Below are 26707 nucleotides of genomic sequence, written 5' to 3' on the forward strand. Positions count from 1 at the left end.
AGGGAATCTGGCTCTAAAATGCTACTGATATCCCCTACAGGAGGCTATGTGCACACAATGGAGCCTTTGGCCATGACATTTACCCTGTGCATCATCACATTCTACCACTGTGCACAGTATAAAATCAATTAAAAATCAACTAAATTGTATAATTTTGACTCCAAATGGAGTAGTTTTGTTAAAATAATGAAATATGATCAAGTAAAACTTAGATAATAATAAATAAAATCAACAACAATGTAAATAAGATAAAAAAGAATCCAAAGTCAAGTATGTACATTTAATATAAAAAAACAAAATATTATAAAGTAAAAATACAATTTCTTATGTGTTGATTTTGTAACTAAAATATTGAAATCATTGCCAAACTAACACTGTTTGGACAAAATACACTTGGAGTGTTGTTTTAGTAGCGTTAAAGCCTCGTCTTTTAGAAACTATTCAGAAAAAAAGACCACCACAGCATTTTATGACGTTTTTAAAGGCAGCTCAGCCGAACCCGGTACCGGGTCCATCGAGTAAAAGAGGTTAGTCTGTTTAATTATTGTTATGTGACAGCTAATAAAAATCTTGCCATACAGCTCTTTGATGAAGTGAAGCTTAAATTCAGTCAGTTACTAATCAAGGAAATACATGGTGTTGTGTCGAAAGTATTCCCAAAGTGGCTTCTCTATATTTACTTTGTTAGCAACTCCACATTAGTCATAGTAAGTTTGGCAAAATGTCACCGCTCCGTCCTTAAAATACTCCACGAGATATCAGCCACAGACATTTAGAAGCAAATTAATACAGGAACAGATGATTTCTGGAAATAGCAAGAGACAACGGTAAAAACTGAGTCAGCAAAAAGTGTAAATCTTGATCTTTTTATTGAGTCAAATGATCAGTATTCTTTATCTTTAATGCCTACTAGGTTGCACCTATCCTGCAGTCAGAGAAGCTCTTAAGCGAACCATGCAAAGCCATTCCACTTTAGCTGCGAGACCTTTCAGATTTTATGGCAGTGACCAACCTGCTCATCTTTGAGGCAGTGGTCGATGCACTCGGTGCTTTTAATGCTGTTAAAAGCTCCATTCTTGTCTTGTGGACACTTGTAGTTGCACACTGTTAGAGCAGAGAGCTTTTAGCCCCAGCACCTCAAGGATGTTTCTGTGATTACTACGACATAGTCGGATGAACGGAGATAGATGTGTGTCGGGCAGAGACCCCTCCCTATAATCTGTGAGAGCTGACCAGTTAATGTACCATCACTGCAAATAGCAAAGGGCCTGTGAACTGCACAGATCTCGAACCAAAGATTTTTATTTCATCGATGCTGCAAATGTGAAAACATTTGTGCATCGAATTACAACTTAAAACTGACATAGTCCTGAGAATATTATTTACCATCTCTCTTCAAATCCATTCAAAACCCTGTTATGTTTCAGGAAATCATTGGTGGAGAGATCTCTGGCTTCTTTTATAAAAAATATTTTTTGACTTTTCTTGTAGACAGAAAAGTTGTTGCCTTAATTTGTTGTAAAGACATAGAGAGGCGAAATCCCGCCCCTTCTGGTGGACCACCATGGGACCTTATTTTGGCAAAAATATGAACGGTAGTCAACTGCGAGAGACAAACCATTTTTTGATCCCGTTTGAACTGCGCTATGAATCACACATCTGATGTTTGTCAATTTAAAACATAATTTTGCAAGTCAAGAAAGTCTCAGTTTGTTGTAAAACTGTTGAAGTATTAGGCTATGAAAATACGTAATTAGAAAGACGACACACCCAAAAGTTGCGTAGTGACGTCTCTCTCTCTGAAGCTACGATGCCAGTGTGTTTCCTACTGGGATGAACTCACACGAGCTACGAGTTTTGCTCGTTCTTTCCCTTCCCAGCTGATAAAAATACCAGGAGTCGCTGGATAAAACACATCGGGTCAAATAACGTTTTAGTTAAGGATGTTAGTAATTAAGCGTTTAATTAACTGTCAATAAGAATTTTAACTGATTAACGCTATCGGTTGAACGGTTAAAAGAAATGTAAAAAAATAGCTAAAAAGCTGAGCAAAACTCAGAGGAGCGGGTTGTCACTTAAAGGAGAGTAGCTGGTCCACCTTAACAGCCCACCTTAAATGAGCCTGAGCTGGAGTTGTTGCTAACGGCTTTTACTTTAAATCAGCTGGTGGCTGGCAAGACACTGGAACTTGGGTTGGGTCTTGAGGAGTTGTAGCATTTATTCACTGACAAATAAACTGTACACAAACTGCGCTGCTACGTTCACAGCTATAACGCCACCGACAACCCCACACTCACCGCCGCCACGCACACACACGGTCTGTCGGACGAGAGATGTAGTTCACTGAGCGGTTTCACATGAAACTAAATGATACTACGACAAACTGAGACTTTCTGCACTTGAAAAATTATCTTTTAAACGTACAAACATCATATGTGTGATTCATGGCACAATTCAAACTCAAAATATTTATCACTCGCCGTTGACTACTCTTCATATTTTTTCCAGAATAACGTCCCATGGCGGTCCACCGGAAGGGGGCGGGATTTAACCTCTCTATAGCCACCAATCTGATAAAGCACTGTGCTTCCTCCTTGAACTCCTTATGGCTTTATGATACTGACTGAATATAACCGGCGGCTACATACTCGCTGCCCGTTAGGATCTATTTCAAAACTCCTTCTATGCAGTTTTTCCACAATATATATTTTCTGTTTAACCATATTGTTCAGCGGTGTAAAATACGTCCCATGTCAATAAAAAACTTAACCCCAACCCCGCTTAAAAAATAAACATTTATGGTCAAGACTTGAATGTTGGAACGACTAACAGTAGCACGGCGGCAGACGAAATGATCAACAACATCAGATTATACGAGAATACAGTCAGTACACTGGTAGAACATAGCAGTACACAACTAATCAATACTGAACACAGAAAAGTGAGTCTTAATACATATATATATACTGTATATATAGATATATATATATAGGAGGGCAGGTTTGCTTTGAAGCCACTCTTCTCGTCTTTGTTAGGACCTTCGCAATAGCAATTTTTCTCTGTACGGAACTGCAACAGGTATTTTGAGTGACAACCCAGAGAGAAGACCGCCCATTACACGTGTCAGATTCAACTCAATTGACACTTGGTTCTGCGGGGCAAACACATGCTATTCCTTGATGGTCTGCCAGTTCAATGTGGGCTACTCAACATCCGTAATATCTGTGTATATGTTCTGAGACTGGCATTTAGTAACTTCTCATGCAGGGCTTGAAATCCAAGAGGATTTTAGATCGATCCCATGATGAGAAAGCAGTGAACAGCACATATATTTAATTTCTATAGGTCAACACTTTGGGGCTGAATCCCTAAAAACGGAATAGATTCTTCGCTAATTGCAACCACTCAGCAGCAGAGCTCAGCCGATTAGACTGTTGTCAGGCTATTAAATAGGTGTTATCAGTCGCTATAAGCCCCATAGATGTGGGCAAATAGGGGCTTACTACACCCATTAGTAGGTTTTATCATCTATTTACATGGTAGGTCACCGCAAGAAGGTATAAAAGAAGACGACAGTGACCGTAGTAAACCTAAAGAAGTTATAGTTTTTTTTGCCTAAACCTAAAGTTGTAGTTTTTTTTTTGCCTAAACCTAAAGAAGTTGTAGTTTTGTTGCCTAAACCTAATTAAGTTGTAATTTTGTTGCCTAAACCTAAAGAAGTTGTAGTTTTGTTGCCTAAACCTAATAAAGTTGTATTTCTGTTGCCTAAACCTAAAGAAGCTGTAGTTTTGTTGCATAAACCTAAAGTTGTAGTTTTGTTGCCTAAACCTAAAGAAGTTGTAGTTTTGTTGCCTAAACCTAAAGAAGCCTTTTTGTTTGTGTTCAAAATGTGACGTTTCATTCAGTTTTACAACATGAACGTGTTGCTTTTAAGTTTCACTTTCACTTTTACAACGTAGTAGGCCCCTAATGACCCACCTCTATGGTGCTTGTAGCAACTAATAACGCCTATTTAATGGCCTGATCACAGTTGAATTGGGTGCTAAATATGGCTTCATTTTAATGCGTCTTGCGTCTTTTGCTATTTTTTCCACCTGGTGAATACCGTGTGTGTGCGAGAGTGGAATGATTCACACACCACCTCTCTGATAAGTGTGACTTCCTTTTCTCACCCACTCACAGAAGACACTGCGTTGCACACTGCAACTGTGAATATAACATTAATTTTGCGTAAAAACCTATTGCACTCAGAAATGTTTAATTGCAAGACATACCTATCTGTTCCTATGTGTGCTGTGGCGCTGAAGTGGAAAACTAAAAAAGCATTGAGCAATAAATTTGAACATTATTCTTTCTTGTATTATACTTTCCGAGCAGTGGGAGAGCAAATGTTCAATGAAAGCTCCGGGCGTTTCCCTCCTAGACAGATTAGAGACTACTTAAAGGCTATCACATTCATTGCCTGGTTGAATAATTGCTATTGAACTTAAGCGAGCATGGCCTCGTAACGACAGAGGTACACAAACAGAGCAAACACATCTGGGCTGAATTGAGGCTGTCGGTGAGCGGGGAGCCAGAGAGAATGGCTTTGTGTTGCTGTGACTCGTGATAACACACCTATCCCCTCCCTTTCTGAGAGACAAAGACATGGAGGTCAGTGGGAAGCTGCGTCCCCATCAAGGATCCTATTAGCATTTACGTTGGGCTAGCAAAACAACTTCCAATCTGAGCAAAATGCAAGATCAAATACTAAAATCTACTACGTCATTTTTGACATATGAATGCACCAGGGTTTATGTTTCTTTTAGCAATGTACATCAAAATATTCTGGATTGTGTGCACATTTTACGTACAGGAATTAAAATAACCTCAAGCTGGCAGTTTTTAACTTGGTAATTAACTTCCTGTTAATGTCACTGAGAGAAACAAAGGCTATAACTTGGCCAAGAGGAAGAGTGAAGCTCGTATTACTCCTTTTTAAGGACCATGGTCCTTGTCCATATACAGAATTGAGACACTATGTTGATAATCAGTCAAGACGAAATAATTCCCTGCATCTATTACATGTATATCTGCTAGAGGCGTCCCATGTTTTTAATTGCATAAGGCTTCTTTTGGGTTATACTGTAAATGTGCAATAACTAAGAGGCAACTAATTTGATATACAGTTAATTCATAAGCAATAATCTGCCTCGAGTTGGTTAACTATTTTATACCATCTACTTAAATCGATCCCTTAACATAGCTTTCGCCTACATCGCTACACATATGACTATGAATATGAATAAAGATCAGTCTGATTATCTATATCTGAGCGCAACTAAGTATGAAGTAGGATGGAAATTACCTGCGATGGCCTCTTTATATAATATAATGTGCTACTGCTTTCTCAATATAAATGACTAAACGTCTGATGAATGCACATTTTCTCCTTCAGCCTCGTATGATGTGGGTTTATGGCATGCTGTTTCTCTATAGATGACTAAAGGTTAATGACAGATGTAATCATAGCCCGGTGACGGCGGCTTGTCTATCTAAGTCCCTGTGTTGATAGAGGTGGGGTATCTAATGTTTAGGTCAGATGGGATCTATTCTAGTCCTTGTAATAAATATAATTATGAGCCAGCCATGGTTTCAATATATACTACGTTTTTTTCAAATCTAATTTCAACCTGTGTATTTCCCACGCTTAAGCATTTTAATGGATCACTTCCTGAGTGCTGATATCAACAATATATCATCTACGTTTTGCTCTCATAAGACTTCAGTAGTTTCCGCTGCCGTTCCTTCACAGTATGAATATTAAGTGCTACAGATTAAAATGCTGGAAAAAGTCCTGCTTATTGTCCTTGTCGGCAACAAGACAGTTTTTTTACTCCCTTTGAGATCCTTATTTCCACCCGCCAGCAGCTACAGATGAACATCCTTCCTCCGTTTCCTCCCACAAAGTCACAGTCACAGTTTAACTAAAACATGGCTCACGTTGTACTGCTTACATCCAGTCGCGTGGTCTTTGCCAGTCTCAGACCACCATGGGAGTGTCTGAGAAGACGGAGCTGATGGACTCTGCTACTGACTTCTTCCTCTTCCCCTTCAAGAGAGAGCCGGCCTCTGCGTCCAGATCGTCCTCGTCCCCGTTGGGGTTCAGCTTGCCGTTCTGGCCCTGCAAGTCCTTAGAGTCTATGAACGCCACGTGCCTGTTCAACTCGGCTTTGAGCGCCGGGTCCTCGTGGGTCGGTGTCACGCTGAGCATGGACGAGTGGATGCTGTCCTCGCCCCGAGCTTTGCCTCTGGGGCAGCAGAAGCAGCGACACGGCGTCAAGTAAAGATACATGAGCACCAGCACCACGCTGGCCAGACAGCCCACCAAGGTGGTGTACGCTGTGTTCAGGCTGTCCCCCCCGCCGTTCATGGTGAAGTTGTGAACCTTCAGCACCACGTAGATCGTCTCATTGAAGGCCTCGCTCGTCGCGAAGCAGGTGTAGGTCCCAGAGTCCTCAGTCCTCACCGGACTAATCTGCAGACTTCCATCTTGCAAGACTTTGGCGGTCTGGTTGCTTCCAGGCGTCACCGGCATGTTACCGGGCATCGTCCAGGTCTTTAACATGTTCCTGTGTTTGGTGTCGCAGCCAAGGATCAGCCTCTGATCCAGAAAAGCTTCTTCATCTTCCTCCTTGAATGTGCTGCAGTTCATGTTGTCACCGCTGAGATCAAAAACACCCACTTTGGTTTTTTGTGGGCCGGGCAGAATGCACGTGTAGTCGTCTCTGAAGTCCACGGCGGAGTTGAGCTTTCGAATGTACCAGTGGGCGAGGAGCGTGTAGAGATCACAGTGGCACAGCAGAGGGTTATTGTGGAAGTAGAGACCATTTTTTAACCACGCAGGCAGCGCCTGGAGCTCATCGATGGGTAACATCTTGATCTTGTTGGAGGACACATCCAGGAGGCTGAGTTTCTCCAGGCGGGACTTGTCCTTGACCAGCTCCAGGGGGAAGCGGGAAATGTGGTTCTGGCTAAGGTAGAGCTTCTGAAGGTTGACCATGCAGAGAAAGGCTGAGCGCTCAATCTGGGAAATTTGGTTATTGTACAGCAAGAGGACCTCCAGGTTGACCAAAGGGTCGAAGACCAACTCATCCAGCAGTTGCAAGTTGTTGGAGGACAGGTCCAAGTAACGCAGGTGCTTCACATTGAGGAACGCTTCCGAAGACAGGAAGCTGAGACCATTATGGCTGAGGAGGAGGTTATGGAGCTTCGTGAGTTTGACCGGGGTCCACTCAGACCGCAGCCGCTCTATCTCATTGTAGCTGAGATCCAGCACGGCGGTGTAGAGCGGCAGACGCGACGGGACGACGGTCAGGTTCATCTTGGAGCAGCTCACGATGTTCGAGGCGCAGATGCACGTCTTGTGGCAGTTTAGTGTAGACGCCGCCGCCCCTGGAAGCCAGAGGAGAGCCACGCAGAGGGAGAAGGGGAGGACCCATCTCGGACGCTTACTCCAGTGAGGTAACGTGTTCAACAGGCCGTCACCTGCTCCGGTGGAGGGCTGCAACATGCTGGCAGTTGATCTAAATCCCAGAGAGGTTTACTACGATCCCATTCTCAGAGAAGAGCACGGAAGAGCAGCTGGAGGATTCCCAGGCATTGCTGATTGGAAGGCTGGAAAAAAGGCAGAAAAAAAGGCAATAAACAGATATTATTATTAGACAGATCTCAGATAGATAGATAGATAGATAGATAGATAGATAGGTGTACATTTATGCCACGTAGGGAGAAGTATTCAAATCCCAACATCACCACAGTGGAAATCTGTGACACAAATGTAAACAGTGAACACATGAACTCGCTGTCACTCCCACATTGAACAAGTCTTTTAACATGAGGAAGAACAACTGACGCTGCTGATTTAGATGCTGTTAACTGTTTGTTTACATCAGTAACGTCTGTAAACACAAGTATAAAACATGTTCAATTATGATCCCTTGAGACAAACCTAAATGCTGATTTTTCACATCATTCTTATAATATACCTGCAAAGTAACACACACTATAGCTGTTTTTAATTTAAAAGAAATTGTATTCATTGAGAAGAATGGTCCCTTTTAACCAGATATAAATGGTATAACAGCATCACATTTTAGAAGCTTATTCGTTATTTTGCAGCTTAATATGCAAATAAAGGAGTTTGCAATGAATGCACAGCATGGACTCCTTCTGAATCTAAATCTCTCCCTCTAAATGAGACTATAAGGAGCTGCTTATTGTGAGCCATTATTCTCTCAGACTGTTGAAACAGTAGAGGAGTTTAAATATTTAGGAACCTTTTTTGACTGTACTTTAAATTTTACAGCCAACACAGAATACATTTGTTAAAAAACAATACAGCGCATGTATATATTATCAGGAAATTAGATTCATACAAGAACATCTTAGAGACTGTCTACAAAAGTCTTGTTGAAATTGTCTTAAATTTGATATGGGCACCTGTGGGCTAAGAACAACTAAACTATCCAAATACGGCCGGTAAAATTATTGGGAAAGAGCAAAAAACAACTGGGAGGTGTGTGTACAAACACAGGCGAGACAAAAAGCCAGACAAATTGTGCCTGATCCCATTCATCCTCTACTTTAAAGAATTTATAAAACTGCCACGCTATAGATCCGCCGCAGCAACCGAGAACATTTACAAAAAATCTACCCGATTCTACTGTTATCAGGCCATTAGATAGCCATTATCAGTCGCTATAAACACCATAGATGTGGGTCATTGGGGGCCTACTACACCTACTACGTTGTAAAAGTGAAAGCGGAACTTAAAAGCAACACATTCTAACACGTAAAACTGAATGAACCATCATGTTTTCAACACTAACAAAAAGGCTTCTTTAGGTTTAGGCAATAAATATATTACTTCTTTAGGTTTAGGCAATAAAACTACAACTTCTTTATGTTTAAGCGATAAATCTACAACTTCTTCAGCGCCTGACATCCGCTTCTTCTCCTGTTATAAATACTACGGTTGCTAGAAGTCGCTGTTGTGTTATTTTATACCTTCTTTCAGTGATCTACCATCTGAATATATGATAAACCCTATTAGTGGGTGTAGTAGTAGACCCCTATTGACCCACATCTATGGGGCTTATAGTGACTGATAACTCCTATTTAATAGCCTGACAACAGTCTAATCGGCTGAAAAGTCTTTCATACCAAATGCAATAACTTTGCATAACTAAATTCATAAACACCGTTCACACCGGGACCATGTCCGTTATTGTTATCTGTACCGTGAATGTTGTGCTATTTATTGTGATTAACTCTGATGCGTTTTAACCAACCTGTGAAGCCAAATTTCCACATTTGTGGACAATAAGGATTATTATTAGTATTAAAATGTCAAGTCACCCTAAAGGAAAATACTTAAAAATAAAATATCTATATGTGTGCATACTGCCCAGTACTTGAGTAAATGTCCTCAGTTACTTCCCACCTCTGCACCCATGTGGACATGCAGGCTATAACATGTCTCTCTAGCCTCCTCATGCACATACTGTGCACAATGCAAAGTTTCCCCTGCTTGCACAATATACGAATCTGCCTCTAAAACACTAACCCATGTGCACTCACACTGCTGGAAGACATGCATTGATTTTTCTTCCTCTTCCCATCTCTCACTCTCTCTCTCTCTCCCTCCCTCCCTCTCTCCCTCATTATCTCTCTGAGACACAGTAAATAAATGCAGTAGCCTTCCACTAAATCATACAAAAACAAATATCATCAAAATGTGAAATCATGCAAAATGTACGTTATGTCATATTCCGATGCGTCTTGATGCATTATGTGGAAGAAGAGCTAAACGTTGCATTGCACCATTCTGCTGGAAAACAAACGAGCACAAACATGGAAACGTGAGCTGAGAGAGATGGAGAGAAAGGAAACCGCCTACCTTCAACCTTCAACCTTCAACCGGGATGTTTCATTAAAAACACAAGCTCCAAGTCTGTTTACAATTACAACGACGCTCCAGACAAATAGTCCCCAGTCTGAATGAGTCTGTGTGTGTCTGCTGCCGATGAGGACAACAGCGGATGCGATGAGGAAGAGGAGGAGGAAGAGGAGGAGGATGAAGAGGAGGAGGAAGAGGAGGAGAGCACTAGAGAAGATCCTCACCAAAATAATCCACGCGGCATCCAAATACCCAGTGCAACATTACGCACAAAAAAAAAAGAAGGATTACGTAAAGAGCAGAGCAGACGTGCTTTTAGCTGCTGACAATAAAGCGACTAATCACAGAAGATGCTTTCAAACGTCGCTCATAGCAACGCACACGGACGAGCATCCGGATCATTGGCGCATTTGGAGGAGCAGGTTTCTGTCGGGTCTCACCAGCAGCTCAGCGGAGATCATTAAGGAGGAGCAGTCGGTCTGGAGCTGCTGTCTCCTGATGCTGCTGCTGTTTTCTGCGGAGGAAACGTTGTTGTTGCGCTCCAACCTGCTGGAGGTGGCGCACTTTGAAAGATGCGCTGCGGAGACGCGCTGGAAACCATCAGGAGACAGCTGGAAATAGATCGATAGATAGATAGATAGATAGATAGATAGATAGATAGATAGATAGTGTAATGGAAATTCTGTCAATATTCCAAGATGAGTCCTAATGGACGTTGAAATAAGGATCTCAAGCAGATGAAATGTCTTTGTTGTATTTTATTCTTGCAAGGAGAGGCACTGGTTATACAGAGTCACACAAAGTCTGCAGAAGATTATTACAATGTGATTCTATAGAAATCTACAACAGGGACTGCATGTGAGAAAAGGAGTTGTTTTACTCAGACAGTGTTCCAGTAAAAGTAAACACTCAGTACTTTCCCACTACATGAGACGAAGAGGACAAAGACAGTAACTTTCCGCTGTTGCATAAAGAGACATCATTGCATACAATGTAATTTTCCATTACAATAGATAGTAACTTTATTGATCCCGAGGGAAATTCAAGTTTCCAGCATCACAGTTCCATAGTGCAATACATGTTAGTAAAAAGGCAGTAAAAAAGTTAGCAGTGCAAAGTACAAAGTACAACAAAATATACCAGATAAAAAAATACAAGGAGATGAAGAAAACTGTTAAAACTGAATATAGATAATATATATAAATATATAAATGTTATTCACTGTCCATTATAATGGCTGTATATAACAAACAATAAGCCATTGTTTGACATACAGTGAATAAATCATCTAAAAGTAGAAATTATAACACTGAAATATAAAGGAATTGAATAACATCTGTAACATCTGCACATTGACTCAAGGCATAGGCCTACGCACAAACAAACTAAACTAAATAACTTAAATATTACAAAAATAAATCAATAATACTATAATATTGTATAAATAAATCATACTATAATATTATTGTATAAATAAATAATACTTTAATATTATTGTATAAATAAATAATACTATAATTTTATTGTATACATAAATAATACTTTAATGTTATTGTATGAATAAATAATTCTATAATATTATTGTATAAATAAATGCAATATTAAATAAGTACACTGTACTATAATATTATTGTATAAATAAATCATACTACAATATGATTGTATAAGTAAGTAATACCATAATATTATTTTATAAATTAATAATACTTTAATATTATTGTATAAATAAAGCCTACTATAATATTATTGTATAAATAAATAATACTATAACATTACTGTATAAATAAATAATATAATTATTTTATAAATTAATAATATAATTATTTTATAAAAATGAATAATATAATATTGTATATATAAATAATACTTTAATATTATTGTATAAATAAATCCTACTATAATATTATTGTATAAATAAATAATAACATAATATTTTATAAATTAATAATATAATATTATTGTATAAATAAATTACTGTTAATACTGTTGTATAAATAAATCCTACTGTAATATTATTGCTTAAATAAATAATACTATAACATTAATGTATTATTAAATAATACTGTAATATTGTATAAACAAATCATACTATAATATTATTGTATAATAAATCATAATAATATTATTGTATAAATAACTAATACCATAATATTATTGTAAACCAATACATATTTTCAGAATACTATATGCTCATTGAGACAAAAAGCAAAAGTTAATTTGTGAAATTCTATGTATTTTTAACACGTTGCAACTGTCCCACATTTTTGACATTTTTCTCTCCGTCATCTGACAGCTAACTATGTTAGCAACCACTACATATTCTGACTACTGACACTATTTTTGTTTTGTCACCATATATGTGGGTCACCACAGGTCATTTTATACAGTGAGGTCAAGTTTTAAAAAAATGGTCTCACTACAATGAAATGGCTCCTATGGGGACTAACATCATCACACATGAATACAGTTGGGCTCATTGGATCCACAAGAGTCTCAGCTTTACAGTGATACACAATTTATGTAATTCAAGACTGTTTAGGGACCCCAGTATGCAGAAATATTCAAACACCATTTTAGAATAGGAGAAAATAACACATTTATACTGCATGCAAAAAACTGCATGTGATTATCATAAAGTGGGCATGTCTGTAAAGGGGAGACTCGTGGGTACCCATAGAACACATTTTCACTCACATATCTTGAGGTCAGAGGTCAAGGGACCTCTTTGGAAATGGCCATGACAATTTTTCCCCGCCAAAATTTACCCCTACTTCGGAGCGTCATTTAACTTCCTTTCTGACAAGCTAGCATGACCGATGGATTACTCAGGGTTTCTAGTTTCATATGATATCTGTAGCTTCACTCTAGCTCTAAAACTGAACCTGCTGGTCTCAGAGGGTTAAATTATACTATTTCTGTGGGTATTTAGTTGTTGATTAGCCCGGGTAACATAGACTGGCTTTACTGTTTACATCAGTACGTTATTTTATGGATGAGATCATCCTGTCCAGCTTTATGATTTCCCCACATTGCTCCTTCCATTCTCGCTCAATGTGCTCTTTATATATTTGATTAGGTCTGTTTATGAGCGCCGACTGAGCGGGGAAAACCTTGTCGTTTTTTTTTTTTACTCAAGGGAATCCGCCCACATGCTGCCTCTCGAGATTTTTTCGGGTTTTCCTCGATTCACAGGTCTGCTGCAGCGAGCCTGGCTCTGGCAGCGCTGTGAGAACCTGTGCATTGCCAATAAGCTGCTACACTGATGTAGCCTCCCACTCAAACTGCCACCAGAAATCATTTAATAAATGAATATTACAGCAACAGGGGATCATTTTAATGTCATATGAATTATTATTACCTCATAAGATGAATGTGTGTGACCCTCTTCTGAGAAATTAGATAGAGATTTATCAGGATAACGCACACCCCTGGGATTTTTATCAATATTAGTCAGACCGAAAACGATGTCACTGTCTTTTCGCTGATTTGATCCCAAGTTCAGACTCGTTTGATCAAGAGCAGAGAAAAAGTAGACCACATAGGATTCTATTGTGCCTTATATTGTGCTTCAAATGCCACTTGGATTTCACCCGTTTTGCAGACATTAGGATCATGTTTGTTTTTTTGTCTCGGTGCAAGGCTGGATCCAACCCTTGTGAGACAGACAGACAAGCATGGCAGAGTAGATATAATTTCAGAAACTCAGTCGGAGCTGGAGTTGCCTTGAAAAGATGTGCTTTGGCAGGTGAAACAAACAGATTTGAAGCAGACTGAGCTGCAGGCGGACATCCCTCATGATTTGTTTCAAGGAAATTCGGTGCCAGATAAATCCTCCAAGCGCTAGATAAATCATTTTAAACGGATTTAACTTGTTTCCCCTCTGAAAACAAATAGAATGTAAACTTCCTCATATGCTGGACTCAGACTTGAGTTCAAATATAAAGTGGGACAAAAATGGACTGATATGATATTAAAGCTTCAGTGGGCAGTATATGTTTGGCATCATTGGGCAAAAATTCCATAATAACCTTTCAGCATATTGTAATTCAAGTGTTCTGAGAGATAACTAGACTTCTGCTCCTCCTCATGGCTCTGTTTTCAGGCTTTAAAAACATCTAGCCTGTGACGGGAGATTTTGACCAATCACAGGTCATTTCAGAGAGAGAGAGCGTTCCTATTGGCTGTGCTCCAGCTGGTGGGCGGTGCTTGGTATTTCCTCAACTGATCTCAACATGGGTGCCGAGTCACAAACTTTCTCATTTTACAGCTAAACGGTACACTACAAGATGATTCTGAAAACATTTGAGGAGAGAAATAGGCGTTAACTTAACAGAATATTGATTCATATTTGATCAGCACTGCCTAGTTTGACCATTTGATCAGAGTTGGCGAGTGATTGACAGCTGCTCAGAGACGGCAAGACTCCAGCTCGGCTCTGATTGGTTGTTTTCCTCCGGTCTGTGAAATCTTGCAGATGCCGTTAGGAGCACCGGAGGACACAGAGGCACATGATTTTTTTCAGATTGCCTGTCTCATGCACTACTGTCAGGATATAGCAAACGTTTTATAAAAACAACTTTTTTTTATTTGCTCCATTTCTACCCACTGCAGCTTTAATTGTCAGATATATTTTCCATTAATAAATATACCTGCTGGCCTCCAGTAAAATGCCAGTAAATACAGGTGAACCAGTGTGACTGGACGGAGTGAGAAACCTCTGTCTGACCGGAGCACTCTAGCGCCGTGACTCCTGTGAGATGGAGCTGAAAGTGATTAATGTTCGACTCCACTTCCTGCTGTGATAGGGATAGTGTTGCCTGGCAACTGCCTGCGGCCTTTCGTTGACTGTTTTGGCTCCGTGGCAAATCTGAGATGGCCTTCCTTCTCTTGTTTATTTCTGTGTACCTGCTCAGATGGGGTTTCCAGCACAGATCGATGACTCAATCTCTGTAAACAAAAAAAGAGTAGTCTCTTCATGAAGACAGAGTACAGCTGTCAATCCATTAAAATATTTTTAATTGCAAATTAATTAAATGTACCTTAAAGGGAGATTTGTCAAGTATTTAATACTCTTATCACCATGGGAGTGGACAAATATGCTGCTTTATGCAAATGTACAATATTATATATTTGTATATATATTTTAGTTTTTTAATATTATTATGATTGATATGATATTATTATTATTATTATATTTTGTATTATTATATAATATTATTGTATAAATAAATAATACTATAATATTATGGTATAAGTAAGTAATACCATAATATTATTGTAAATCAATACATATTTTCAGAATACTATATGCTCATTGAGACAAAAGCAAAAGTGAATTTGTGAAATTCTCTGTATTTTTAACACGTTGCAACCGTCCCCAGAGTTGGTGTCGGTTGCAAAATCTGACTTCCTCTATTCAAATAAATAATGTGAATGATATGTCATATGTAATCATTAGGGCTGTCAATCAATTAAAATATTTAATCACAATTAATTGCATGATTGCCCATAGTTAATCGTGATTAATCGCAAATTAATCACATATTTTTTTAAATCTCTTCAAAATGTACCTTAAAGGGAGATTTGTCAAATATTTAATCCTCTTATCAACATAGGAGTGGACAAATATGCTAGCTTTATGCAAATGTATGTATATATTTATTATTAGAAATCAATTAATAACACAAAACAATGACAAATATTGTCCAGAAACCCTCACAGGTACTGCATTTAGCATAAACAAATATGCTCAAATCATAACATGGCAAACTGCAGCCCAACAGGCAACAACAGCTGTCAGTGTGTCAGTGTGCTGACTTGAGTATGACTTGCCCCAAACTGCATGTGATTATCATAAAGTGGGCATGTCTGTAAAGGGGAGACTCGTGGGTACCCATAGAACCCATTTTCATTCACATATCTTGAGGTCAGAGGTCAAGGGACCCCTTTGAAAATGGCAATGCCAGTTTTTCCTCGACAAAATGTACCATTACTTCGGAGCGTTATTTCCAACAAGCTAGTATGACATGGTTGGTACCAATAGATTCCTTAGGTTTTTCTAGTTTCATGATGCCAGTATCTTCGCTCTAGTTTTAAAACTGAGCCCACTAAAACTGCTCACTTGGACCGCGGGAGTTAGATAAAGAGGGTGAGATATAGGCTTGGATATTTTCTGTTGACCGTCACTTCACGTTACATACTTTAGTTATTCCAGTTAGCCTTATTGTTTGTAATTCCTTTCATTTAATAAACAGTAAAACGCATCTGGACTTTTTAGAACGAGTCACAGTCAAGAGCCGACTTCAGCCTCTTAGCGGCTCTTTAATAGTCGCTACAACCTCTGTGTTTCTCTGCAAGGCCGTTAGTCAAGGCCAGTAGAAATCCCCGACTCCACCACCTATTAATCATTAAGTGGTTGCAGCATTGTTAAGTGGCCATAGCTCTTGTAACCCGATCATATTTCACATATGGAAACTGCATTCTGAAAGCCGTTAACCTCACTCTACAGCCTGAGAGGATTATCAGCACAACCTCCTGATCACATCGATTTAAATGATGTTTACATACAGCAGGCTCTCTCTGTGCTCCACCTGGCGTCTCTGCTGACATGGTAAACACCCACCGACAGCAACATAACCTATACAACTGGATGCAACTACACTCCATGCTGCAGGCTGCCCACGTTATAGACCTGCAGCTGCGTCCACAACATGGCACAAAATAGCTAAAAAGTTTTAAACCTGCAATAACATTTGTATCATCACTTTTTGAGTTGATATGATGAATTTGTGCATCCAGCCGATACAAAGCAACATTATAACTCATTTAGAGTTGTGTTTCTGACCATCTGCCGAATGTTAGGCTGTTTTTGGTCCCTACCAACTTCTGCTGCGGTGAAAAAGACGCTGTGAATCTCGCTATAACCCTCAGTAACGGTGAATACCAACTGGAAGCAAACAAATCGCGCGCCAGACACTTCTCGCTCGTTGCTGTGGACGTGTGAATGCTTGCAAGGTAGCAGGTAGCCTGCTTGTTTGCAAAAGAAACTGCAACATTTTCAAACAATGTGTGTGTCTTTGTGCCAAGCAGCACTTTGTTTGGTCTGTATATGCAATCTTGGATGCAATACATACAAAAGAAGGATCTTAGAAACTAAAACAATGATCTTCTTCTCCACAGACATTTAACTTAACAGCGAGTAAAAACTAAACTTTCTGTCTCACCACCTCACTCAGCAAATCACTATGAAGTTTCCAGGCAAATTGTGTTTTATTGCCTAAAACTAAAGCAGTTTTAGTTTTATTGCCTAAACCTAACTTTTATTGCCCTACCTAAAGAAGTTGTAGTTTTATTGCCTAAACCTAAATAAAGTTGTGGTTTTATTGCCTAAACCTAACTTTTTTTTTTTTTTGCCTAAACCCAAGAAGTTGTAGTTTTATTGCCTTAACCTAACTGGTTTTATTTTTGGCTAAACCTAAAGAAGTTATAGATTTGTTGTCTAAACCTAACCTTTTTGTCTGTGCAAGTCATTGGAAATAACGGGTTTAAGAGCGCAGTGGTGCCGTTGTCACGTTGTTTCTGAAAGGACCTTCAGTGAGTGAGAGACAGAGAAAGAAATTGAGAGTACAAAACACAGGACTTTCACCTGTGTGAAACCAACAATGTGTAGTTGTCCTTGTGTTCATAGTTATTTTAACCCAAAACACTATGTATTTCCCTAAACTTAACCAAGTTGTAGTTTTGTTGCCTAAACCTGAAGAAGTTATAGATTTATTAGTTTTTTATATAGTATTTTTGTTTGTGTTCAAAACGTGACGTTTCATGCAGTTTTACAACATGTTAGAACGTGTTGCTCTTAAGTTTGAAACCAACAATGTGTAGTTGTCTTTGTGTTCATAGTTATTTTAAACCAAAACACGATGTTTTTCCCTAAACTTAACTCAGTGTTTTTTTTTTGCCTAAACCTAAAGAAGTTGTAGTTTTGTTGCCTAAAACCTTTATTTGTTTGAGGAAGACCTAAACCCACTAGAGCTTAGGTGTCCCACTTTACGCCAACTCACCGTAGTTCAAGTAATTGAAATGTAAAATGCCGAATGGTTTGTAAGAACACTTGATGATGATGCTACACATTTATGGTTCATTTAAAGATGCTAATTGGCTCGAGTGTGATTCTTTTACAACTGATTTGAGCGTGCAGGTAAACACTAGGACAGACGTTGTTAATAATGTATTAGTTCTGAATAAATCACTCCAGTTGTAGTTGTGTCTGACGCAGGTAACTGTAGCTAAATGAGGTGTTTAGCTCATCAGAGGTCAGTATCACTTCCCTCTGGCTTGAAAAAAAGATATCTGAGACATGTGGATGCAGGAATGGTTTCGAGGGGAATAAAGAGCAAACACAAAAAATGTAATCGTAAAATAGCCTGCGTCTGGACTGCTCTTGGTTTCCATGGCAACACTTTCAGTTTTGTGTTTGATCAGAAGTACAGGGATAAACAAGGTCACTCAACAATCATATCTCAGAGAAGAAGCCCACATGGACGCCACATGCTTCAATAAAAGCAAAGCTGTTTGTAATCTTGGCACGTCTTATTCTCCCATCGCTTAGCAACAGGCCGTAGGCCCCGCTGTGGCGACGCCGGAGACCCCCGACTCTTAAATCACGGAGAACGGGCTGCAGGTGTCAGCCTACACTGTGAGCATTAACAATGGGTATAATCAAGAGGCAGGGCACACATTGTTTTCACTCACTAATTAACGCTGTCACTAATGCAGTTACAAGCTTTGCTGTAATAACTGGCCATAATTATCTGTCAGGTGAAACTGTCAAGCCAAGGACCCATTACGGATCTATTTATAGCTGGGGGAAATATTAAATCTGTGTACTGTAGAGACGCACAAAACAGAGGATGTAATTTAGTTCTGTTCAGAATGAGAGAGAGAGATGTTGGAAGACGAGGCATTTCCCAGTCTGTGTCTCTAATACCTGTTAATCCCTACCTCCAGGGAAAAGATAAAGGAGTTGATGCATGCTAGCTGCTCCCAAAGGAAACAGATGATTCTTTACTAATTAACTATGTGGGAAAACAACGCCGATCCGCTGTCTTTGCAATAAGAGCCGTGCCCCTGCACTCGGCCAATAAGACGAGGTCCCCTGGAGAAGGCAGGAAAAGACTCTAAATAGTCAGTGACTCACCGCCTTGAAAATGTTTGGCTCCCTGTGTCAGAATCAAGAAATGGCTTGTTGATCGGGGATGAGGATGTCCGTGCTGCTGGTTTTCACCTGCAGTACATCCTGTATTTAGCACTCATTTTTTCTGTGTTTTCTCCTCATGTTCAGTTTTTCACTCAGCGTCTCTTACAACTAGCCTCTTAGACTTGTCTCTTATAGCTCCCTCTGCTCTGGAGCATACTTGCCAACCCTCCCGATTTTTCTCCCGTTTTTCATCGCCCTCTCCCGGTTTCCTCCCAGGGTCACGATTCTCCTGTATTTCTTCCGATTTACGACAAATTGTCAGACTTTTTTTTTTCCATTTTGTTCTGTTATGTTCCTGTTTCACTGTACATCATCTATAAGCTCTACTGTTTTCACACAGACGACAATAGAGTTACAACACATGTGGTTTCTTGGCGATAGAGAGCAGTCTATGCTCGCGACACAGCGCAGTTTGAGCTCATGTTTGAGCTGCGCTCGCCGCTGGGTTCAGCACACATCACTGCGTGCAGCGCTCAAAGTTGGGCTTTGCTCGTTGCACCGAAAAGCTGTCGTGGCGCGGCGCAAGCCTTTGGAAATAACGGGTTTCAGAGCGCAGTGGTGTTGTCATGTTGTTTCTAAAAGGACCTTCAGTGAGTGAGAGACAGAGAAAGAAATTGAGAGTACAAAACACAGGACTTTCACCCATGTGAAACCAACACTGTGTAGTTGTCTTTGTGTTCGTAGTTATTTTAACCCAAAACACTATGTATTTCCCTAAACTGAACCAAGTGTTTTGTTTTTTTGCCTAACCCTAAAGAAGTTTTAGAAGTGTTTGTGTTCAAAACGTGAGGTTTTATTCAGTTTTACAACATGACCGTGTTGCTTTTAAGTTTCACTTTCACTCTTACAACATAGGCCTACTATGTTGTAAAAGTGAAAGTGAAACTTAAAAGCAACCCTAACGAGTCACATCTATGGTGCTTATAGTGACTGATAACGGCTATTTAATGGCATGATAACAGTCGAATCGGGGTGCCCAAACAAAGAAGAGTTGAATTTTACTCAATTGTCCCTCCTGGCTCCCTACAGTCAAGATGGCGGTTAAGATAATAAAAACTTGGATTTATTCATCTTGTATCGGGCTTTAGTGGATCATAACACATCAGTTTTTGAGGCACGACAAAGATCAAAATGTGTTTTATTCAGTTTTCTTTCCTGAGAATTAAAGGTATAATGAAAAGTTTAACATATAAATGCTGTTGCACCGAACCAGAATTCAGGGAACGAAGTCCCCCCCCCCCGCCCCCCGCTGTGGTTATGAAATCCTCCCTATTTTTAATGTCTCAAGGTTGGCAAGTTTGCTCCGGAGCCATTTTGGCAGCAGCAGTCAACATTACTCGGCAAAGAGGACTTCCCATCCCTTCACGAATGACTGAGACTGTGCACTACCCGGAGTCCCTCTTGTTGTCTTTGCTAAGAGCCCATCAAGCCAGAGTGGACAGGTTAAAATGCTGACCTGCAGACCTTGTTTGCTGAGCACTTGGCTTTCGTTCCCCCCCCCCTCACTTTTCACTCCTCAGCGCCTGTGGCCGTGGCCACTAGTGGCACATCAAGCCCGGGCAGAGAAGAGGTCTTCTGTAACAGCTCTCCAGTCAAACGGCAATGATTGTGCTCCAGGGGCAGGCAGAAAATTGCATCTGCGTTTTGGAGTGGAGTGCTGTAATGAGGCTGAGAGGAAAGCATGCAAATAAGTAACAGTGTGCAGTCCTGAATATCTATTTATACCGAGAGATGATGAAATGTGGAAAAATCCCGTTGGCTTTTTATCGAGGGAACCAGGGCGATACTAACTTCTTGGTTGGCCTACAAAAATACCCACCAGCACTCAAATGGAATTAGGATGCTTTTTCACAATGTGCATGAATGAGATTGTAAATGGCAGATCATTTTCTCCTCAGGGAACTAAATAAGGAAACATTACATTGTGTAGGCTGAGTGCTATATGATACAGGAAGGGAGTGTAATTGAGAGGCTGAGTGGCTTTACCTCAGAAGTCATAACCCAGAAGAGATTAAGGAGCCCGAAAACATAAATCACCTTCGCGTGAAATGCTGATGAAATGTCCTCCAAACCGCAAAGCAAGCAGCGGGATCACGAGCAGGACGGAGGGAGGCGTTCACGAGGCCTCGATGGAGCAGAAGAGGCGACGCACGGGGCTGAAAGGGGAGATCGTTGATGGGAGAAGAAGGGGAGGGTGGCAGAGCGAGAAAGAGTTGTACTGAATCTAAAACGTGTCCCGTTGCATCATTAGATCAGCTGTGTTTACCGCGCGCCTTTATTTATTCAGCTCTGGGCTGTGAATAATGGAGCACACACTCCCTGTCAGCGGAGGTGAAGACACAGAAGGCTGAGGGGAATCAATTCTCTATTTTTGCCCGTATGTGTGTCTGTTTGGGTGCTCTTCTCTTCGATTAACGGACGCGTCGCTGCTCTCTGCTGCTTCTAAATTTAGTCATCATGCTCAAAGTGCTCAGGCGCGCTCGCACCTTCTTGATTCCCATCATTAGCTGGCTGACTATTATCTGATATACTTCCTCTCATTCCCCCCTGACCTCTGGCCTTCCCAGTGCCAGCCAAAACAAAAGCAGACTGCCCTGATTGCATAAGAGACACCCCTCACGCATGAATGCACTGCACTGACTCTAATACGAGTAAGAGGATTTTATAAACAGTGTAATAAACTTTCCCCCAATCTAATGTACGTCATTCACAGCTCTGTCTATCCTGCTGGCGTGTGGTTTGTTCAATCTTAGGATGCATCAGAGGGAAGTCGGCCCAAAAAGCCAATTCAGCAGCAGCTCCAGACAGACAGACAGACAGACAGACAGACAGACAGACAGACAGACAGACACAGACAGACAGACACACGGACAGACACACAGACAGACACACAGACCCTGTTAAGCTGGAACTGGCCTTTGCAGTAGTTATATAACGGCTGCTGATGTTGATGACACTGTATGATGAGGGAGCGAGTGAGTCAGTTACTTTGGTGCTGGAGGATGAATCTATTATTTAGGTGCAGGCTCGCCCTTGGGTGCTTTCCCATGTGCCGTCTTCTGCAGGTATGCCGGTATGATGGCAATATACTGTCAAACGATCACTTTCACTGTCTGTTGTTGCTGTGAACTACGTAAAAATAGGTGAGACTTCTCGAATCTCTAGAAGAAACGCAGCCGAGCCGCGCGAGCAGTGTGGCTGCTCTAATTTGTTAAGATGGACACTGAAATAAAAAAACAACACTTTCTGCTGACGTTCCCTGTGTGGCCCGAGTGTCACATGGTTTTTAGTGACATTTGTGACGTTTTTTCTGTACTGATATTACGTTGTTTCCGTACATCTTTTACTTAGTTTACTTACTTATTTTAAGGCCAACCATGCAATTCTTTCCTAAACCTAAGTGAGTGGTTTTGTTTCCCCCTGCTGGTACTGCACCTTCATACACGTGTAATATTCAAAACAAGACACTGACACGCTATCCTCTGGTGGATTGGTGGGTCTATTACTCGCTTTGGCGTGATATCGGGTTGATGAGCGACGCCTTTCGTGTGGTCATTTGATCCAGATTTAAAATCGATTAGAGCAGCAACTCATATTTTGAATGCAGGACTTTTTGCTTGTAACAGGATATTTTTACACTGTAGTATCGCTAATTATACTTCTCTGAATACTTCTATGGCTTGTTCCTTTTGTTCCACTCTTTTTTTACTTTTCCCAGTGATTAAATTATGGTTTCTTTAGCTTTCAGAGGCATCGGGTGACTCATTTGGAAAGCTACAATGCAACTACACCATCAGATCTGGTGTCTGACATCCGTGTCATGATAATGGCTATCCAGGGTCCAGGGGCGTCCTACACACTGCAACCAAAACTACAATCAAGAGAAAAGGCCCGGTGCTCTGGAGATCACGAGAGAGAGACGGCTATTGTCAATTAAACAGATTTGTCACTCTGTAATATTCTTCAGAACAGCCCTGTGGCGAGCTTTAAGGGATTTAAAAGGCTCTACTTCTCTTGCTGTTGCCTCAATTAATCACAGCCCTCTGTTCCATGTAGTGTGAGGACGTTTTCTGGGAAACAAGGGGTTTAATGCAGGGTCATTATTACAACTCCATCCTGTTTTCTGCTGTCATTACCACAGCGCTGTGAGCTGGAGACAAGCACAAATAAAACTCTTCCTCTTACAGTGAAAACATTGTGATTCTTAGACGATACGGTGCCCTCGAGCACTTCACTGTCCGCTCTGTAACCTCGTTAATGGATTTCCACTCATGAGTTTATTTTAACATCTGATTCGGCTGTAAACACAGAAAGAAAGATCCCTTTAGTTTGCTTGTGTGTCAGAAATAGAAGTCCTAAAAGATTTATCCTTTTGTCTAATCTGCCTTCCCCCCTAATTAACACACAAATCTACACGTTTATTTTCTCTAATACTGTATTACGGTATTATTATTTTGTAATTCGAAAGGCTTTGGGTTAAGCTCCTATTGACTTATGAGTTATATCTCATTTGTTTGATCTGTACAAAAAGCGACAGTTCGCCGACAAACCGCAGAGCTGTGAGCACAGCGTTTCCCCGTTTCCAGTCTTTGTGCTAAGCTAAACTAACCGGCTGTACAACCCCGCCTCATGGGAAGGCGTATTGGCAAAATAGCACGACATTCCACGTGTCTGGAGGACGCATTTTAGGATTTTCACGTGTCATTTGTATCCTACGCCGTGCAACAAAACTACGGTAATGTCCGCAGTTATGTTTAGACAACAAAACCACTTTGTATTAGGCAAAGCATCATGGTTGGGCTTAAAATAAGTATGTAAACTGAGGCTGTATTCAAAACAGTCTACTGCATACTACTGACGAACGTATAGTAGCAGTAGAGTAACCATGCAGCTCTTAAAGCACTGGACAAAAATAAAAAAAGAACTCGTACCGTTATCGCAATATTATGGAAAAATACAAAAATACATGTCGTTTATGTTGTTTGTTTACTTTATAAGATACTGCAGGTTTAAACTATTTATTCTAACAGCTCATAGTGAAGTGAGACAAACAGGATCATCAACGAGGGGAGACGGGAAATATAAAACATTGCTCGACAAAATTTACGTTACTCAAACTGCTTTTTCAGTTACAGCAACTAAACAGTGGACTGATCTCCCTCCAGAGATTAGAGAAATGTTAAAAAGGGTCATGTTGTCTCAGCAGGTATCTCTTTCCCTCTCCTCTTCCCTCACCACTCTGCTGCTCTGTAGACGGTCTGTGAGCGTCACTGGCCGGCTGGCGATTGTGGAGCTTTTCACACTCCAAAAAAGCAGATAAACAAGGTTCCCGTTAATTTATAATGGACATTTGTCTTGCAATATTTAAACAAACTGTCCGTCAACAAGGAAATAACAGCCCGGTCTCCCTGCTTCTAAACTCTGAAAACGTTGGAGCAAATGTTCGATTCGCCATCTAATATTGTAAAACTGTAAACATTCAAAATCTACACAGTTGATTTCTCGCCTCAAAAACGTTCAGAAGTGAATTTGGTGATAAAATAGCTACAAAAAATATTAAAAAATGAGCCGTTTTTGGCTGTTGTTGTTGTTGTTGTTGTAACCGTAGCCTGTTCCGTTCCAGCGCTTTGCATTGTGGGATACAGTAGGCAATGGTAGACTGGTCCGGTGCATACTGGAGATTTTTTCCAAATCAGTACGACATCCGGGTATTTTTTGCCATACTGGAGATTTTGCTTTTGTTCGCATACTACATGCTACATTTTGGCCAAATCCGTTCGTACCCCAGTATAGTATGCGGTTTCGAAAACAGCACAAGTACAATACGTACGGAAACAACGTAACTTAAGTGCGGAAAACATGTCACATCACAAACGTCAATAACGTTGTGCGACAGGCTTATTTAACAGACCAACATTAGAGCGGAAGGCTATCAATCTTTTCATCTAACTCTTGGCATGAAAGCAAATAAGCGTATTCCCCAAAATGAGGAACGATAGCTTTTTTTAAATTTATTTTTAGATTTTACAATCGGCAGGTAAAACAAACCCCATTAGGCTACCGTGAATTTGTTCATGTGCTGCTGTGGCAGAAGTCAAAATGTGTTTTAGGATGTTGAACCGCTGTGTCTGAGTGTCCGACCAGCTTGAAGGCTGCTTGGCTGATTTCCAGTTTCTCACCCTTGTGAACGCTGACAGCTGGCTTGCATTATTAACTGTACAGCATCTGTCTGGTTTTCACAACATCCCGCCTGCAGGACTCAGCTCTCTCTGGCTCTAATGAGGACAGGAGACATGAGCAAGATGGCAGTGGAGAGTAAAAAAGCTACTGTATATACTGCTCTGGTGTTTGACTGCAGTCTGGTGCTCCTGGTTTCTAGAGGAAACACCACACTGATAGAGCTGCATCTGATTTGATGTGAAAAGCAAACTGTACTAAAGACAAGTTGTTGCGTCAGTGTTTCACTTTTTGCAGACCGACCTGCGGCATTTGTAATGTTCTCATAAATATGTATGTCATGACTATTTCTGTCACCTAATGTTCATTTGGACAGTTAGAGTGAGTAATGCGTTTTCATCAGCTTGTTTTGTGAGCCAGTGTGATGTTAACACACAATAACTCTTTAGTTCACTCATCACTCTGTGGCCTTTAAGCTGGTTTGAAAACCGACGTCCTTGCATGAAAATATATCACCATATAAAATTCAGTTTTATCATGTCGTTAAAGGAGTGATTCACCTCCAAAGTGAACATTTGCATATCAATGACTCACCCCGTGTTACCTTGAATTCTTGTTTTTCTTGCATGCTTCCACGTTCAGGCTGTTCTCATACACCGTTCATAGATAAGGCCTATATACATATGTAAAGTAATGCACTGCAATTCATATATATCCCACAAAATTCATTTGTATAAAGAGCGACAAATGCCGTGCAGGGAGGAGGTCGGTGTGGGTTTTGCTTATGGATGTATTAAGAGAACTGGATACAGCGTTGGAGGCGGGGCCCCGTTCATTCCTATGAACGTTGCTCAGTGGCGCATGAAGCCAAAATGGCTCGACTTCCGAATGGAAAAGTACCGGGTCTTCCGGCGAGCTTACGCATCAATTGGGCCCATGGAGCAGGCGCAGTAGCGTCCACTCGGTCACATGGCTCGGTCACAGCCGTCACGCTGTCGTCACGGCTGGCTAACTCCGCCTCCCAGCCCTCGCTCCAGCCTCGGTCTGGCTCTCATTCACATGAACAGAGGAAGGAAAATAACTCTGGATTCAGCGCACAGTTTTACAGTTTTACAGTTTCACAACTTTTAGGACCTTATGATTTAAATTAGGGCTATTCAAGTGTTCGTACTGGGAAGTTTATTCACCTCAAACAAAAATTATCTGCTGAATTACAGACGTCTCTTTCCCAATGTAAGTCTATGGGAAAAAGTATTTTTGGGCCCAATGGCATAATGTGACGGACACAGAAGTTGTAGTACCGCCGTTTGGCCACTACGAAAGTCCGGATTGAC

General features: G+C 40.5%; 1 protein-coding gene and 1 long non-coding RNA gene across 6 annotated transcripts; both read right to left on the minus strand.

The window, feature by feature from the left end:
• Window positions 1-1287: 1287 nt before the first annotated feature.
• Window positions 1288-10567, minus strand: amigo1 (adhesion molecule with Ig-like domain 1). Of its 4 annotated transcripts, XR_012595036.1 has the most exons (3): window positions 9941-10567; window positions 3829-7656; window positions 1288-3711 (listed from the first exon to the last, which is right to left on the minus strand). XR_012595036.1 is itself a non-coding variant. In XM_074645047.1 (2 exons), exon 2 carries the CDS (start codon window positions 7550-7552, stop codon window positions 6023-6025), a length of 1530 nt encoding a protein of 509 aa, XP_074501148.1. In that variant the 5' UTR covers window positions 7553-7656; window positions 10381-10534; the 3' UTR covers window positions 3705-6022. The 4 variants fall into 4 exon arrangements, 3 of the variants coding, with proteins under 3 accessions (XP_074501148.1, XP_074501147.1, XP_074501146.1); XM_074645047.1 differs by having other exon boundaries at window positions 3705-7656; window positions 10381-10534; XM_074645046.1 differs by having other exon boundaries at window positions 3705-7656; window positions 10165-10532.
• Window positions 3705-17933, minus strand: LOC141773240 (uncharacterized). 2 transcript variants are annotated; one of them, XR_012595045.1, is made up of 2 exons: window positions 17905-17933; window positions 3705-3858 (listed from the first exon to the last, which is right to left on the minus strand). It is a non-coding gene; the product is annotated as an uncharacterized LOC141773240 (long non-coding RNA). The 2 variants fall into 2 exon arrangements; XR_012595046.1 differs by lacking the exon at window positions 17905-17933 and adding an exon at window positions 17272-17290.
• Between the last annotated feature and the right edge of the window lie 8774 nt (window positions 17934-26707).

This window comes from Sebastes fasciatus, chromosome 8, assembly GCF_043250625.1.
Source record: "Sebastes fasciatus isolate fSebFas1 chromosome 8, fSebFas1.pri, whole genome shotgun sequence".
Lineage (NCBI taxonomy): Eukaryota > Metazoa > Chordata > Actinopteri > Perciformes > Sebastidae > Sebastes > Sebastes fasciatus.

Coding starts and splice junctions, on each gene's coding strand:
- amigo1 (XM_074645047.1), bottom strand. CDS start 7,552: ATGTTGCAGCCCTCCACCGGAGCAGGTGACGGCCTGTTGAACACGTTA.